We start from the raw sequence: 18027 nt of genomic DNA, 5'->3' as shown, positions 1-18027 counted from the left end.
TGCATCCCCTGCGCTCCCGACTCGCTCCTGCCCGGGGGTCCAGCCGCTGCCCGCTCGGAGCCAGCCTCCCGGCCCCACCCCCGAACGCGCGAGCAAGGGCCGAGCTGGGCCCACGGTGAGTGGGGGCGGCGCCGACCCTGGGCTGGCCGGGACCTGGCCGCGACACTGGCCGGGGAGGGGGCGCCGTGGCCACGCCCGGGCAGGGCGCCGGTGCCCGGGGTGGGATCGGGCGGGCGCGGGATCGGGAGTGGTACCCCCACCCCGCTAAGGGGGGAGGACCCGGTGGCAATTGGGGGTTTGGAGCTGATGACATCGCCTCGACGTCCCCCTGCGCCTCGGGCCCCGCGTCTTGCTCGCCGCATTGTTATGCCCCCCCCCCGTTTTCTCCACCCCCCCACCCCCTCCCGCCTCCTTTCTCATGTTTCTGCCGGTGCCATGAACATTTCCCTGAAAAGAGCCTCTCTCCTTCTGGGGATTCACTCTTAATTAATTGGAGTGGGGCGAGGAGAGTGCTTTGCACCTGCAAAACCTAGAGGTGAACGTCTTCACGTCCTCGGGGGTGCTCAGGGCCCCCCTCATCCCCCCGAGTGTCTGCGGTGGAGGCTGGACATCTGGCGTGCGGGGTGGGGATTCGGGGTCCTGGCCAGGGACGTTGACTTTGGAATGTATTTGGCCTGAAGCTGAAGTAACGGATGAGACTGTTTGCAAGCAACTAGCCCTGAGCATTGCTGGCGGCTGTGTGAGCTCCGCCTGCAGTGGCGGGAGAAGGTCTGGAGTGCGGAAGGAAAAGATTTCCCAGCTGCACCGTTATGGGAACTTCTTGGCTAGGGAACAGCAAGAGTAATGAGACACACTCAGTAGAATGTTATTGTGTAGCTGGTCCATCATCCATCCATCCACCTACCCACCCATCCATCCACCCATCCACCCACCATCTATCCATTCAAACACCCACCCACCATCTCCATCCATCCATCCATCCATCCATCCATCCATCCATCCATCCATCCATCCATCCATCCATCCATCCATCCACCGACCCACCCATCCATTCATCTATCCATCCATTCATCCATCCATCCATCCACCCATCCATTCATCTATCCATCCATCCACCCACCCACCCATCTACCCACCCACAGACCCACCATCTATACATCCATCCACCCATCCACCCACCATCTATCCATTCATCCATCCATCCACGCACCCACCCACCATCTACCCATCCATCCGCCCTCCCACCCATCCATCCATCCATCCATCCATCCACTCACCCACCCATCCATTCATCCATCCATCCATCCATCCATCCATCCAATCCATTCATCATCTATCCATCCATCCATCTGTCCACCCTACCTTTCATACCTTTTCTATTTTGCCTTAGATGATTTTTATATAGTATTTAAAAATTGATCTCAGAGTGTTAGTAAATTATATTTATTAATAATGTAGCAATAGTTGATTAAGAATTTTAAAACATCTATGAAGTGTCCAAAGAATAATGAGTCAAGTCCTGACTAGATGCAGATGTTGCAGTGTCCTAGAAGGACTCTCCACCTCCCAGTTCATCCCATCCTTTTTTTCCTGGGAGTAACTTCTCTTCCTAGTTTTGTATTCATCTTCCCCTTCCCTTGTACAAATGAGCTTTTTTAAAAAAAAAAATTTCTATCGTGTCACTGTGAGATACAGAGTTACAAAGCTGATCATGGTCAGGTTTTGGTCATACAATGTTCCAGTGCCCATCTCTCTACCAGTATGCATCACCTCCAATGTCCTCCTGACACCCTCCCCCCAGCTTGTCTCCGAGACAGGCACTTACAAATGACCATTTTTGTGTATCTTCCAAAAACTTGTTATTCATTGTCTTTTTATTTTTTGTGTGTGTGTCTTCCAAACACTTGTGATGTATTGGCTTTCTTGTTCTTTTTTCACTTTTATATTTAAGGTGATCTACCGTATAGCACTTAGATATTTGAGATTAGCCTTTCATGTAGATTTCTTCCTTTTCACTGCATATGTGTGGTCTGAATCCACTATAATTGATCCTACCATGGTGGACATTTGGGTTGTTGCTAGTTTGGGTGACATATTAGTCATCTATTAGCGTTTAGCAAATAGCCCCAACACTTAGCAGTTTGAAACGGAACAAAAGGAGCCCTCCAAACTCCCAGTTTCTGTGGGTCAGGGGTTCTAAGGCCCCTAGCTGGGTGTCTCCCGTTCAGTATTTCTCACTGGCTGTAAGCAAGGTTTTGGCTGGTTGGCTGGGACAAAGGGACAATAGCCTTCACAAATGAGGAGGTGGGGTAGGGGGCCTTCCAAGCCCACTCACTGGAACCCTTGGCAGCATCCTGGGCCTCTGACTTTGGCTGGTCACATCAGTTCTTTGCCATACGGGTCTTTTACATTGTGGTAGCCAGAAGAAAATCTCCCAGAAAGAAGGAAGTTGCCTTGATTTGATTTGACTATGATCAAATCAGATATCTTTTATTTTTTTGGGGGGGTAACTAATCTCCAAAGTGATGCCCCATCACTTTTTTGTTTTCTGCTCTTTATAAGAAAATCATCCGTTTCACCCAACACTCGGGGGAAAGAGGTTACGTGAGTATGGATTTTAGGGGGCAAGGATTCTGGGTGTCATCTTGAGAGCTCTACAGGGGACGCTAGCTAACAAGTACTGTTACCCTGGGACGTTCTTGGCCATGCCTCTCGTTCCCAGGCACAGGCCATTCCCCAGTGTGGAATTACCAGGCCATCCAATTTGTGTTCAACTTGATTGGGCTTTTTCCCCCCAAGCTGTTTGGGAAGTGTGGAGCCAGTTTTCGTTCCCTGCAGAGACAGATGATAGTTGCTGTTGCCCAACATACTTGTCATAACATGGTATTCTCAAATTTCATTTCTAGCCAATCTGTTGGGCATGAAATCGCATTCCTTTGTGATGTGAGCTTTTCCCTGATAACTAGCGAAGTGCAGTGTCTTTTCTTAGATCAACGAGCTCTTCCACTTTGCAATTCTGCTTCCTGTCTTCCTTATTTTTCCATCGAGTTGTTCTTTTTTCTTCCTGACTCATTGAAAAGTTTTTTTTCCATATTCTTTGTTAATGATATATGCTCTGAATGTTTTCTTTCAGCTAGTCTTAACTCTCTGCCCCCTCTACCAGCCCTCCCCCACCCTTACACATACACTTTATTTTTTTTAATTTATTCTTTTATTGAATCACCATGTGGAAAGAAAGTTACAAAGCTTTCAGGTTAAAGTCTCAGTTATACAATGCTCAAACACCCATCCCTTCACCAGTGCACATATTCCACCACCAAGAATCACAGTATACCTCCTCCTCCCCCCACCTCCCCACACACACTTTATTATGTCTGTTTCTCAGCAAAGTAAATTTTAATTCAGGTTACCAGGATTATTTAGCTTGTCCTTTGGAGAAATTATTACCTAAGGAAATTGTTTCCTAATGGTTAATTTTATCTTATTTTTCTACATAAGCTTTTTTTCCTATCAACTGTTGCTTTGTTTTCACTTCTTGCTTTCTTTGAATTTTTAATCAGCTATTTTATAATCTCCTAAATTATATGCTTAACTCATTAATTTCTGCCAACATTACCTGTTACATTTATAAATTTGTGGGATTTTTTATCTATATCTTACAAGTTTAGCGCATATTTTGTTATCATATAGTTTTATGTATTTATAATTCCTATTACAGTTTATTTGAGTCATGATTTTTCACTAGTGTATACTTTAATTTCCATTCACTCACACAAAAATATTTTATTATCTTGCAGTAGATATTGTCTAATCATTTATAATGTAGTCAGAGAACATAGGATTCCAGTTCCTTTAAAGCTAGCTTTGCAACCTGCTATGTTTTTGCTATTTTTGTTTTGTGGTCCACACCCGGTGGCACTCAGGGCTTATTCCTGGTTCTGTGTTCAGGGGAGCAGGGATGTGCCAGGTGGTGCCAGGGCTCAAACCCAGGTCAGCCACATCAAGGCAAGCACCCAACCTGATGTATTGTCACTCCAGCCCATTTCTGCTTTGTCTATCTTTATTTCTCTTCTCTCTTCCTTTGTTTTGTTCCCCCATTTTACTCTTCTATTATTTGGAATTTTTAGGCTACCATAATTTAGGAATACTTTAGATAGGTGAATACTACATTAAGTTATATGACACAACTGATAACATTTATTGAGCGATAATGGACTAATAAAACTTGCCAGCATATGTGTGTGTGATTTATTTATCCTTTTATCATACTCTAGATATTCAGATTGTCTCTCTATATGCACACTGTATATTTGGGGGAGGGGGATGAGGACCTTCCCCAGTGCTTGACCCGGTGGTGTGTTGTTCATCCCAGTGATACTTGACGGTCAAAGAGCTACACCCAGCAGTGCTGAAGTGGGGTTGGGAGAGGAGGGCTCACAGTGCCAGGGGTTCAAGTCCCAGCAAGAGAGGCAAGTTCTCTGCCTTTTGATCTATTCTTCTCCACCCTGTCCTATCTTTTGATTATTGTGCATGGACATGGCAATGTAGATGTTACTTCCAAATTTAAAAAAAAAGAAGAAGAAGAAGAAGAAACTGGGGATTTTTTCCCCCATATATAACCAGAAGTGGAATCACTGGATTCTGTGGTCGTCCTTTCAAACATATCCAAGGCACTTCTTTTTTTTTTTTTTTTTTTTTTTTTTTTGCTTTTTGGGTCACACCCGGCAATGAACACGGGTCATTCCTGGCTCGTGCACTCAGGAATTACCCCTGGCGGTGCTCAGGGGACCATATGGGAATATGGGATGCTGGGATTCGAACCCGGGTCGGCCGCGTGCAAGGCAAACGCCCTACCCGCTGTGCTATCACTCCAGCCCCTCCAAGGCACTTCTGAGCTGTTTTCTACAGTCACAGCGCTCACTGCATCCACACCAGTAGTACACAAGGGTTTTCTTTCCCTACTTCTTTACCACTTGCAACTTTTTTAAAATTCTTTTTTTTTTTCTTTTTGGGTCACACCTGGCTCTGCACAGGGGTTATTCCTGACTCTGCACTCAGGAATTATCCCTGGAGGTACTCAGGGGACCATATGGGATGCTGGAAATCGAACCCGGGTCGGTTGCGTGCAAGGCAAACACCCTACCCGCTGTGCTATCGCTCCAGCCCCTAAAATTCTTTTTTTATTTCTCTAACAGTAGTCCACATTATTTGATGACACTAAATTCTCAAACACCAATCCCATCACCATGACACCTTCCCACCACCATATTTTGGATATTTCCATCCCAAGCCCCAAGCCCTGCCCCAAAGCAGAACCGAAGTAATTTATTTTGTATTGTTGTGAACAAACCACTGAAAATGCTCTAAAACACTTTCCTTAGGGGAGAGTTTGTGAATATTGGTGTATTTCAGGGACCATTAAGCTATTCTATAAGAGATTATTAATATGTCATTGTCACTGTCATCCCGTTGCTCATCGATTTGTTCGAGCGGGCACCAGTAATGTCTCTCATTGTGAGACTTATTGTTACTGTTTTTGGCATATCGGATATGCCACGGGTAGCTTGCCAGGCTCTGCCACGCGATACTCTCAGTAGCTTGCTGGGCTCTCTGAGAGAGGCAGAGTATTTGCACACCGGTCGACCACATGAAAGGTGAACGCCCTACCACTGTGCTATTGCTCCAGCCCATTATTAATATATTGTTAAGAATTGAGTCTTGTGTGCTTATATATATACATAGAGATGTACAAATATATTGCCTTCTAAGATTGGTTCCCTTCTACTTTAAACCCCATCTAGCGTCGTGCACTACTCTTGGACTCTGAGTGGTGTGAGGTATGAGATGTCCAGGAATAGATTTATTCATGTGTGAGGCTTGCCCCGAGTGTGTGGAGAGCAGCCGTGAGCATGGGGGAGGTTGAGTTCTGGAGGGTTTTGGCTGCTGGGACTGGGTCCCTTGGGGCAGGGAGGGGTCCCACCGCCCCCTCTCTGAGGCTCCCCTAATGAAACAGCCTTGCACAGGGTCTGGTAGCATGCCACTTGCAACTTTTGTCTCTTGATAAAAGCCCTTCTAGTGGATGTGAGAAGATATCCTGGATATCCTGTGATTATTTGTATTTTCCCAATAGTTCGTGGATTTTAGTATTTTTTTTGTTCAATAAACTGATGAGCTTGAATGCCCTTTTTTGGAGAAATCTTTACTCAGGTCTTTTGTTTATCTTCGATTGTATGATTTGTTTTCTTGCCATTGACTTCCTTGCCTATTTTTATATGAAACCTTTATTTGGATGTATGGTTTATAGATAATTGTGCCCATTCTGTAGGTTGTCCCTTCACTCTATTGATTGTTTCCTTTGCTGTGGAGATGCTGTTTCAGTGTAATGTAGTTCTAGTTGTTTGTTTTTGCTTCCTTTGTCTTTGCTTTATGTAGTCTTATCCAGTTATTTACCGAGGCAATGTCAAGGGATTCTTTTCCTTCTAGGAGCTTTGCCATTTCAGCCATGTGTTTTTTGTCTTGAATATATTTTGAGTTGATTTTTATTTATGGTCTGAGATAAGGGTCCACTTTATTTTTCTACATAAGGGTCTGATTCCATTTTCTCCAGTTATGTCAACACTTTTTTTTATTGATCCTAGTATCTTCTCCCCATTGTGCATTCTTTATACTTTTCTTGAAGATCAATTGATGGTAAATACAAGTATTTTATTCTGAGCTTATGTCTTGTTTCATTATTCTATATGTTTTATGACATGTCTTTTATTACTATAGCTTTGTAATGTCATTTGAAATAAAATACTGTTGTGTCTAAAATTTTATTCTTTGTGTAAAAATTTTTTATTGAATATTCAAGAGATTATGAGACTGATGTGCTGTCTACTGCACTAAGAGGGCTCCTAAGAGTATCCCGCCCACACAACAGTCTGGCAAGCTCCCCGTGGCGTATTCGATATGCCCAAAACAGTAACAAGTCTCACAATGGAGACGTTACAGGTGCCTACTCGAGCAAATCGATGAACAACGGGACAACAGTGCTACATCCATGAGATAGACCATTATAAAGCTTCTCATGATTGGGTTTCAGTCATACAATGATCCAAAACCCATCCTTCCACTAGTGTACCTTTCCCACCACCAGTATCCCCTCTTTCCCTCTCACCATCCCCCAAAACGCCCCCTGCCCCCAGCCTGCCTATATGGCAGGCACTTTTCTTCTTGCTCTCTCTCTCCTTTACCTTTTGTGCATTGTGGTTTGCAACACATGTACTAAGAAGTCATTGTGTTTGTTCTGGGCGTTCTGTATTTTTATCGGGAAGGTAAGGCAGGAGTAGCTATTTTAAAGCTGGGTGGCAGCTTTGAGGTATGGATGTGACTGCTGGGGCTTCCGGAAATGCAGGGAAGTGTGGGGAGGTAGCCCATTCCGATCCCGAGAAAGCCTGGGGATTCCAGTCCCCACACCCACAGAACTGAAGTGTCAGCAGATTCTATCTCAGTGAGGTCTGTCCCAAGAGAGTGGAGTCCTGCCTGGGGCATGGCAGTGACTTTGGATTGTGGGAACAAGCGGCTGCTGAGTTCTCTGCTCGGACGGGCACCAGGCTGACCCCTGCTTCCCCAGTTTACCCTAGTCTGTTCAGCCTTGCGTGGGTCTGAGATGAACTGTGGGTTTTGATCTCTTGCGAGATTTATTTATGGGTCTCTGAAGCAAGGCCAATAAACAAGCTTGTGTAGCTGAGCCGGAGGTGGTTTGTGAACATGCCTCCCACATACCTAACTTCTGGCCGTTTAATTTCTCAGGAAACTTGGTCCCAAGTTGTTGGGGTCCATCCAGAGGCACGGCGACAATTTGTGGTATCAGGAAGCCTGAAGGCGCCATCAGGCTGCTGATGCACTCGCCCCACGTTTACAGGTTGACCAGCTGGCAGTACCGCACCCCCTCAGATTTTATTCTTTTTGCAGAATTGCTTAGCCTATTCAAGTTCTTTTGTTGTTTCATTTGAATTATAAGATTATTTTTATTTTGTGGAAATTGTCACCTGGGATTTTTATAGGGATGCGTTGAATGTGTCAGTAGCTTTAGGTAGTATGAAGATTTTATCATTAGTAGTTAATTCTTCCAATCCAGAAGCACAGAATAACTTTTCATTTGTCTTAAATTTCGTTTATGGATGCCTCATACTTTGTATTTGATCTCTTTTATTAAACTGAATAAAATATTAAATAAGAGTGATAGAGTGAGCATCTTTGTCTTGCTCCTGGTCTTAGAGGAATATCTTTTAACATTTCACCATGAAGTAAGATGTTAGCTTAGGTTGTGGGTTTGTCATGTATAGCCTTTATTATGTTGAGCTAAATTCATTTTATGTTCAATTTGTTGAGAGCTTTTGTCAGAAAAATGTTGCTTTTTTTTCTTTTATCTGCTGAGATAGTAGTATAATTCTATGTTTCATTTCATTAGTGTGATACACATTTAATGGTTAGAAGCTGTTGAATCATTCTGACATCATTGAAATAAATTCCACTTGCACATGAATAATGATTCTTTTAATGTAGTATTGCATTTAGTTTGTAAATGGTTTTACAATCGTTAATGGTTTTTGCATCATTGTTCATCAGAGAAAAATCTATCTGTAATTATTTTCTTATATTGTTGTCAGCTGGAGCGATAGCCAGGCGGGTAGGGCATTTGCCTTGCATGAGGCCAAGCTGGGTTCAATTCCTCCACCTTTCTCGGAAATCCCGGCAAGCTACCGAGAGTATCTCACCTGAACGGCAGAGCCTGGCAGCTATCCATAGTGTATTCGATATGCCAAAAACATTAACAACAAGTCTCGCAATGGAGATGTTACTGGTGCCCACTTGAGCAAATTGCTGAGCAATGGGACAACAATGACAGTGACGGTGATATTGTTGTCAATTTTTGATATCAGAAATAGGATAGGACTAAAGCAATACAATGCTTTTAAAATAGTTTATCTTCATTATCCCCCATCTCGTAGTTGCACTTTCCCTAATGTTTATTTTTCTCTTATATGCTTTTTATTCTCACATTCATTTTAAAAGTTAATATTAGCATATAGCTGACCTCTTTCGGCAGTTCATTATTTCTTGCTCCCTGTGCTCTGATCTGGGAATATTTTTCTTAATATTAAAGAATCCTTTCCCATAGTTCTTATTTTGTATTGACAGCAGATTGTTTCCATGTTTGCTAATCTGAACCTATCTTTCTTTTGTCTTCAGTTTGAAAGAAATAATTTACTGTGAATAGAAATTTAGGTTGGTAGATTTTATCATTTGTATTTTGTTTACTTTAAGAAAAAAAAAAGTTGTATCCTTGTTTTCATCATTTCTTTCCAAAAGTCCATTTTATTGTTTTTTTAATAAGATATATCTTATATCTATCTCTCTGAGCTTGGTTTTTAGCATTTTAACTATGATTCTGTTTTTTTAGCAACTTGACTATGGTGTGCCTAAGTTGAGCTTTCTTTTCTGTTACCCTGTGCTGGAGTGAGTATTCATGTCTAAATTTTAATGCTTCTTCACCCTCTTTCAGGGATTTTTAAGTCATTGTTAATACATTTCTTTGTTTTAACTCTTTCTCTTCTTTTCTGGGATTCTGAGTTAACAAGTCAAAATCATGTTTCACATCTGTTACCTTTTGATCTCTTTGTGCAGATTATTACTGACTTTATAGTGCATTTGCATCTGATATTTTAGAACTTTCCAATTATTGAATTTCTAAATTTCAATCACTGTAGCACTGTCTTCCCATTGTTCACTCATTTGCTCAAGCGGGCACCACTCCTTTATCACTCTTTCTCCCCTTTATTCTTCTTATTCATAGCTACGGCGTTTCTCTGGACTGAAGTGATAGCACAGTGGGTAGGGTGTTTGCCTTGCATGCGGCCAACTCGGGTTCGATTGCAGAGCCTGGCAAGCTACCCATAGCATATTTGATATGCCAAAAACAGTAACAAGTCTCACAATGGAGATGTTACTGGTGCCCGCTCGAGCAAATGGATCAACGACAGGATGACAGTGCTACAGTGCTGTGGCGTTTCTCTGGTTTCAACTGAAAGCAAAGTATATTATTAATAATCATCTGCTCTGAAGGGATTTGACCTCTCCCCCTCAGCCCCAACCCCTTGCAGAACCACTATTGAAAGCACTGCTCGATCGTTTAGTGCTTTAGCTACCCTTGTCTGCAAGTCCGGGGTGACTAGCGTAGGCATCAGCCTGCAACTTAAGGGGAATTTGTGCGTAGATTTTAGGTCAGCCTCCCAGAAATTTCTTTTTTTTTTTAAATTTTTTTTTTGAGTCACCATGTGGAAAGTTACAAAGTTTTTAGGTTTAAGTCTCAGTTATACAATGCTCAAACACCCATCCCTTCACCAGTGCACATATTCCACCACCAAGAATCACAGTATAGCTCCACCCTGCCCCCCACGCCCCTAGTCCCCCCCCCACACACACTGCTAGTCCCCCCATCCCAGAAATTTTTTAACTGAAATTTTGCCCTTTCGGTTCCCGTTGATTCGCTAATCATGGAACAGAGTTGACCCTTTTGGCTTGACCTCAGGTGCTCGCCTCTGTGAACTGGAAGATGCTCTCAAGAGCAAAGCTATGAAGAAGGGGGCGCTCATGTCCAGTGTTTTCCTTTCGCTCTTCCAAGTCTTTAGTTTTCTGTATTTCCCCCCAATTTTCACCATCTAGTCTTAACACCCCAAACTATTTGTCTAGGCTGATACTTAATTTTGATAGCCATTTCCCTTATGAAACAGAAATTTCGCTAATATATTCTTGTATCTGTAGGTCTGAAAAGAACCTTGTTAAAGGCTCTAAATAGAAGAGGGCGTCAGGGTGGCACTGGGGTGAGAACAGAGAGGACAGCATTTGGCTAAGTCCTTGTTTGGACCTTTATGAGGTCTTTAGATGGTTCTCTAAACATTTTTCATGTGCTGACATAAACATGCATTTCTCATTGTGGTGGGTGGGAAAGAGGTGGGCTGTGGGCCACCCCCAGAGGTGCTCAGGGCTTACTCCCGGCTCTGTGCTCAGGGATCACTCCTGTCAAGCTTGGGGAAACATGGGTTCTGGGATGGAGCCGGGCTCAGCAGCGTTTAACACCGGTGCCCGCCCCGCTGTGTGATGGCTTGGGCCTCCCAGCATGCATTTCTGCTGGGTATTCTGTATATCTGAGGGCAGTACTCCTGCACAGTCTTCTTTTACCATTTCCAAATGATCTTTTTTGTGTGTGGCATTTAAAATATATAAATAAAATAAAGACATGACTGGCATGGCACACGTGCCTGTCAGGTGAGAGGCCCCAGGTTTGGTCCCTGTCAGGGCCCAGCCTCTACCCAGCACCATCAGGTATGGCCCCGGTAGCTGCCAACAGGGCCAGGCTGCAAGAAGCCAGTATCTGAGCATCAGTCAATGAGAGGGGCCTGATTATCACTGGGGGAGTAGTACTCCCCCATTCCCATACTGTTGGTTATATGGTTATAACCCCCTTTTTTTGAAGTCTAAAAAAAAAAGAAATTACTGGCTAACCTTCTTCTTTTTTTTTTTCTTTTTGGGTCATGCTTTTGGTGATGCTCAAATTACTCCTGGCTCTGCACTCAGGAATCACCCCTGGTGGTGCTCAGGGGACCATATGGGTTGCTGGGAATTGAACCTGGGTTGGCCTCGTACAAGGCAAATGCCCTACCTGCTGTGCTATCACTCCAGCGCCCCCCTTCTCATTTTTTAGATGACCAAATATATTCTTATTATCTCCTGATGAGCACGTGCAAAGATAGAAAAGGATCATAAGTTTTTCATTAAAGGAAATAAAGAGTATTCTCCAAGATATGACGCGTTTATCCTTTTTATGGACGGTATCATGTTTCGAAGTATGCGTTTTTAATCAATTGGTCATTCACTCCTGTGTTGCTGGGTATTTATAGAACAAAATATTTCAAAAGCCAGTTCAAGATTTCCAAGCTAGTTTCCATTACTTAGGACAGAAACTATAAAGGGAAACTCCAGGAAGCAGACATGAGAAAAGAATTAGAATTTAAAATGAACACTGGCTGGGGGACGAGGACACTCCGGTTGATGGATGTGACGATAGCATGATGTATGCATGACACATTTAATCAAACATTATTGTAAATACTGGTACTTCGATCGAAATGGCAAATAAAATTTTAAAAAATAAACGGGTAATGTCGCATCTGAAACAGAAAGGATAGAGCAAGCCGAAATTTGGTGCAACATAAAAATGGAGCAAAAATACTTAGAAGAGGGGCTGGAGCCTCAGTGGCTAGAGCATTTGCCTCGCATGCGGCCGACCCAGGTTCTATTCCCAGCACCACATATGGTCTCCCAAGCCTGCAGGGAGTGATCCCAGTGCAAAGAGCCGGGAGTAAAACTCTGAGCACCAGCAGGTGGCCCCAAAACAAAAACCAAAGATTACTTAGAAGAGGAAATTAAAAGAGCACTTAAAAATTTCAAGAAGAAAACTTACAATTCAGGAAATTGCAGTTCGGGAGGGGTGGAGGCCACCCCCCAGGGTACTTATTCTGTGTCTAGACCACGATCCTGGGCTGGGAATGGAAAGCAGGGCCAGTGACCAGCAAGGCAAGTGCCTGACCTCTGGGAAGTTGTCACGCACTGTCTTTCCCCACCATGCTTTGCTGAGGAATGATGCTAGGGGCACCTTCCTGCCCCCTTCATTTATCTCCCTTGTCAACCCCATGCATCAAGAGGACATTAGGAACACCTGGTTATGGCCACGGAAGGCGCAGAATCCAAAGAATAAAATACGACTCTGGACTGATGCTTATACCGGTTTGGGGAGTTGTCATGAAACTCTGAACTAAAAGCCATGGCATGGTGCCCTCACTGCCCCCCTTGCCACGGCACCCACATTCCTGTGAAATTCCAGCCTGGTCGCAGTTTCCCATGGGGGTGGGGGCTTTCCATGGTCTCCTCCTGAAGAGTTTGGTCTGGTGATACCTTAATCTTAGATATCTGACCAGTCAGGGCCGGGAGCGGTTAGGAAACGGGAGCGTGTACTGAGAATCTTGCAGACTTAAGGGTCCCGCGTTAAAAGGCACGCGTGGCTTTCTGAAGCTGAGCTGGCCAGGCTAGAGACACAGATACAGAGCCAGCAAAGCGAGACCCAGCAGACAGAAAGTCAGATCCTGACTGAGCAGCTAGACAGGCAAACATTAGATCCCATGCCTCACTTTCTTAAAACTCTGTCGGGAGTAGGAACCACATTCAGGAACAGTGCATGCTACCATTAACACTGCTGTAAACCCTGGTGCCTCAATTTTTTTTTAAATGTATTTTATTTTCTTTTTTGGTCACACCCAGCGTTGCTCAATTCCTGGCTCTGCACTCAGGAATTACTCCTAGCGGTGCTTGGGGGGTCATCTGCGATGCCGGGGATGGAACCCAAGTCAGTCATGTGCAAGGCAAACACCCTACGTGCTATCACTCCAGCCCCTTAAAAATGTATTTAACAAAACAAAACCATGCACTGGAGAGGTCGTATTTATGGAGGGATCTCTGCCAACTGTTTGAGCAGGAACATTTTATCCCTTTTTCAGTGGATGAACTATTTTTATCATGAAATAATCCATATGACTATTAAAAGTGAAGCATATGGAGGTGGAGGGAATCACCAACAAGTAATCTACATTTTGCTTGCCTGAAGTAACTAATAGTTTGGTATGTCTTCCGTTTCGGTTTGTTTTTATAACTATTCAAACATGCTGTGAATGTTTCTCATACAAATAAACTCGTAGTCACAGGACCATTTTGAAGGTCTAGTAAATATATAGATCATAAATATAAATTATTGAAAATAAATTAACAGGGAACACACAGAGAGCCCTAGGCTGACCCTGGGAACAGCACAGTCCCATGAGCGCTGTCAGAAGGGAAGCCTGAGTACTGTTATGCGTGGCCCAACAACCTCCCTATAAATTGAAAAAAGAAATATATATATATATATATACATTTATATATTATCTAACTTAAACATTTAACTATGTAATAGTTGTATAATATTTTAGATTTTAAAAAGGTATCATTGCCAACAGTTCTTTTGAGAACTAGGCTTCCTGGTTTGTTTTCTGAACGCATTCCCAGCCGGGCGACCAGACTCTGTCCAGGATTTCGGGTCCCACAACCCCCTGGCTGAAACTGACACAAAGCAGGGCCGCCACTGTCCGGGACAGCCGGCCAGGCTCCGCCCCCGCTGCCGGGCGGCCAATCAGCGGCCCGCACGGCTCCCCTGCACCTCCCGCCCCGTCTGCACCGCCCCGGACTCCCACCCACCCCAGCCCCCCCTCCCCGGCACACAGAGGCAGGCGCCTCCCACCGCCGCCTCCCCTAATCTCCAAGTCCCCAGGCTGTAGCCCAGGCTCCTTGTCGCATCTCTGCAGAGGAGTCCCTTCCCCCTCCGAAGTAGCCGGTGTGGACAATGGGTAAGTCTGCTCCGAAGACGGGTTCGGGAAGCCGAGCTGAACTGGGTCCCCCCAGCAATCGGGCCGCCCCCGGGGAGCGGGAGGGCGGGCTGCGGCTGGAGAGGACGGGCTGGGGGCCTAGGGCAGCCGCCGCGCTCCCGGCGTCTCTCCCGGGGCTGCCCCGCGCTCGCTCGGGTCCCTCCCCGCTGCCGTCCCTCCCCAGGAACCTCGCCGGCAGAAGCCGGTGTCTCCCAGGCGTTTCTCGGGTCCTGTGCAACGTTTTTCATAAGGGAGTAGTTCAAAGCTCCAAACCACATACAGAAAAGAACAGATTTATTTTTCAGATGGTGTCATTTTCTCCCTGTTGCTTTAGCTTTCCCGGTCCTCCTCGTGTGTGTGTGTGTGTGTGTGTGTGTGTGTGTCTGTCTGTCTGTCTGTCTGTCTGTCTGTCTGTCTTCTAAGAAGCAGAACCGACTCTAGCACCCCTGTTCTCAGAGGTAAGTTAGGTTGTACCCTTCCCGTGTATTATTATTATTATTGTTGTTATTATCATCTTATCGTCAACAATTAACACATATATGCAATGTTTTTGTTTCAAATTATATGTGTGTGTGAAATGGTTCTAACTTGTGCTATTCCTGGCATTTCATAACCCAAAGGACCTTGTCCGTTAGCTGAAAACCCTGAGCCGAGGAGAACATAGAGGACCGGTCATTGGTCCTCGAAGGATCCTGAGTTCAAGTCCTCTTCCCATTCCCCAAGCCTCCCCTGTGTGACCCCAACCACTGAGCTCACTGGCCCACATGTCCTCCTGTTCAGAAGTCAGGTGGGGAGGAAAGGGGTTGAAAAGAGATGGAGAGAAGAAATAGGTCGTGGACTTGGACCCAAACCAGAGTCAGGGCTAAAAGACACCCAATTTCCCAAGCATAAAATATTGGGCCTTAGGGCATCCCGAATATATATTTGTTCAGCAAGCGCCCATAGTTTTATTATGTCCCAGGCATTGATTAAAGAACCTTACAAAGATTGAGTCCCATCACGTAGACCCTCAGATAAGTGTGTAATACAAGTTCTTATTTGAGCGTCCTCGTTCTACAGGCACAGAGAGGCCTTAGGTCAGGCTTCCCGAACCACTCAGCCCATGGAGGGTGGCCAGGAATCTGAGTCCAGGCCCTCTGGTGCCCGCTGAGTTCCCCACTACTACACTGGCTGCCTGTCACGGGCTGCAAATGGACCCGTGCGGGGAGGTAGAGTCACTATACGTGTAGGACCCGGACATTTGTGGGCAGCAGGAGCTGCCGCCAACTGGTCATCAGGAAGCACTAGAGAAAGAAAACTGGAATGAACGCTGGCGGGTCAGCCTTAGTTAGCCCTGGTCTGCTAGAAGCAGATTCTTCTATTTAACCCCCAGAAGTGACACTTAACTCTGCAGAGAGCGCTAGGAAAAGTTACCTAGCCCCCGCTATTTCTGAGGATCAGTTAAAAGGCCAGGGTCAGGTATACCGCCCGTGCCTGGGAAAGCGTTTTCAGGGACTCCTGCCTTTGCATTTCCCCCGTGGGCGGTACACACCGCGCACGCCCTTCCCGGGAACTCTTAGCTCCTGCAGCTGAGACTCGGGAGACGTTCCCGGGAATGCGCACCCGAGTTGGCCCCGATGAGTCAAGGAAAGGTGAGGCCTTTCAGTAAACGGCTGTCCACTCTGCCAGGACTGGGGTCCCCCGCCAGGCCGAGGCCAGGGGGCTGGCCACACAAAGAAGCGCTGTCCCGGGCCAAGCCCCGCCCCCCGCCCCTGCTGGGAGGAAATGGGCGGGGACTCCCGGGAAGCCCCGCCCCGTGCGCTCCAGGCCCCGCCCCTGCCATTGGTGCCTGGGAGTGAGTGGGCGGGGACTCCAGGTAAACCCCGCCTCCCCACGAGCTAGACCCCGCCCCACGCTAGGCTCTGCCCCGCGCTCCTTCGCCGCGGGGAAGCCCATTCCCGAGGATCTCGAGCCCTGTCTGCGCCGAGCCTGGCCCCGCGGGCTGCTCCCTTGCCAGTGTCTGGGCAAACCTGGTGAGTGGTGGTCCCCGATCGCCTCGCAGTCTCGACCCAAGGGTGCGGGGTGGGGACAGCATCCTGGGTCATGGGGAAGCGCTGCGGGGGCAGTGAGCGCGGAGCCCACCGCGGTGTGGGCACCGTTTCCCGCAGGTTTCCCGCAGGTTCCCTGCTCCGGGCACCCTCCCGGGCTCTGCCCACTCCCTGGCCGCTCCGCTTCTCGCAAGGGGGTCGCACTTTTCTGAGGTTCCTTTGCAGGCGAGAAATGCCTGCAGCTGCCCCCCGCCCCCCAGCATCCCCCCTACCCCCGCTGCCCTTTGGTCTTTGCAAACACCGTCTCAGGGACAGACCTCCCGCCTACCAGTCCCCTGGAGACGTGTGTGTGTGTGTGTGTGTGTGTGTGTGCATGTGCACGTGTGCGCGCGCGCATGTGTGTGTGCGCGCGTGAGTGTGTACGTGGGTGTACGTGTGTGCGCGTTTGTGCGCCTGTGTGTGCGTTTGTGCAAGTGTGTGTGTGTGTGTGTGCGCGCGCGCGCGTGTGTACGTGGGTGGGTGTGTGCCTGTGCGCGCGCGAGGGGAACCCCGAGACTTGTGCCAGAGAGTCCACCGGCCAGGGCACCCCCCCACCCAGCCCAGACCGGAGTGCCAGCTGGCGCTGAGAGTTCCCTGCCAAGCCCGCTTCTCGCCCCGCTCCCCTCCTCCCCCTGCTGGCCTGCGCTCCCCCAGCCCCCTGCCACCCCGCCTCTGACGTCACCGACTTGCTCTTTGCAGACTGGCTCGGGGCTGGGGAGGAGAGCGTGGCCCGAGGGGAGGGCTGGAGGGGAGAGGGGACAGGGGAGGGGGGGCGGAACTCGGGTGACCGCTGGCCTTGCACGTCGAGCCTTGGCTTGGGTGTAAACTCGGGGCGGGCTGAGCCAGAGGTGGGGAGAGGCCGAGCTTGGATTTTCGCCTTTTCCTCCCGTAGTAAATTTCCCAGGTCTGCTGAGTCCGGGGCCTGCGCCCCTCCACGCCACTGTTCCGGAGCTCGCTCTCGGGAGGAGTGATCAGACGAGCGAGGGGACACGGAGACCCCTCCACAGAAACTCGGGAATCAAGGAGAAATGCGTGTTCTTCCTTGAACACAGTCTCTCCCCTTCCTCCCCCATCACATTAAGTAAATTTCTTGAAACTGTTTTACAAGAAAGAAAAGAAAGAGAAAGAGAGAAAGAAAGAGAGAAGAAAGAAAGAAAGAAAGAAGAAAGAAAGAAAGAAAGAAAGAAAGAAAGAAAGAAAGAAAGAAAGAAAGAAAGAAAGAAAGAAAGAGAAGAGAGGGAAGAAAGAAAGAAAGAAAGAAAGAAAGAAAGAAAGAAAGAAAGAAAGAAAGAAAGAAAGAAAGAAAGAAAGAAAGAAGAAAGAAAGAAAGAAAGAAAGAAAGTTAGTTATGTGGAAATAGGGGAATAGAAGCAAACTTTGGGGTCATGTTTTCTTTTATGAGGGTGGGGGGTGGATTATTTGGAGCCAGCAAGGGCTTTCATAGGTCTAGACAGTGGTCTGTT

General features: G+C 46.7%; 1 protein-coding gene across 4 annotated transcripts in view; it reads left to right on the top strand.

Annotated features, from left to right (window-relative positions):
* The window catches only part of TCAF1 (TRPM8 channel associated factor 1), a 55162-nt gene that overhangs the window by 23 nt on the left and 37112 nt on the right, over nucleotides 1-18027 (top strand). For 2 of the 4 annotated variants that reach the window (XM_055119356.1, XM_055119423.1), the window contains exon 1: nucleotides 14341-14480. In XM_055119356.1, the coding sequence (XP_054975331.1) occupies nucleotides 14477-14480 (4 nt within the window). In that variant the 5' untranslated portion in view covers nucleotides 14341-14476. Of the gene's footprint in view, nucleotides 116-14340; nucleotides 14481-16370; nucleotides 16511-18027 lie in introns of those variants that run through there. The other 2 variants (XM_055119472.1, XM_055119537.1) reach the window with 2 other exon arrangements.

Source organism: Sorex araneus, chromosome 1 (assembly GCF_027595985.1).
Source record: "Sorex araneus isolate mSorAra2 chromosome 1, mSorAra2.pri, whole genome shotgun sequence".
Lineage (NCBI taxonomy): Eukaryota > Metazoa > Chordata > Mammalia > Eulipotyphla > Soricidae > Sorex > Sorex araneus.
The sequence above is the reverse complement of the archived record's forward strand: the minus strand, read 5'-3'. Positions and strand labels throughout refer to the sequence as shown.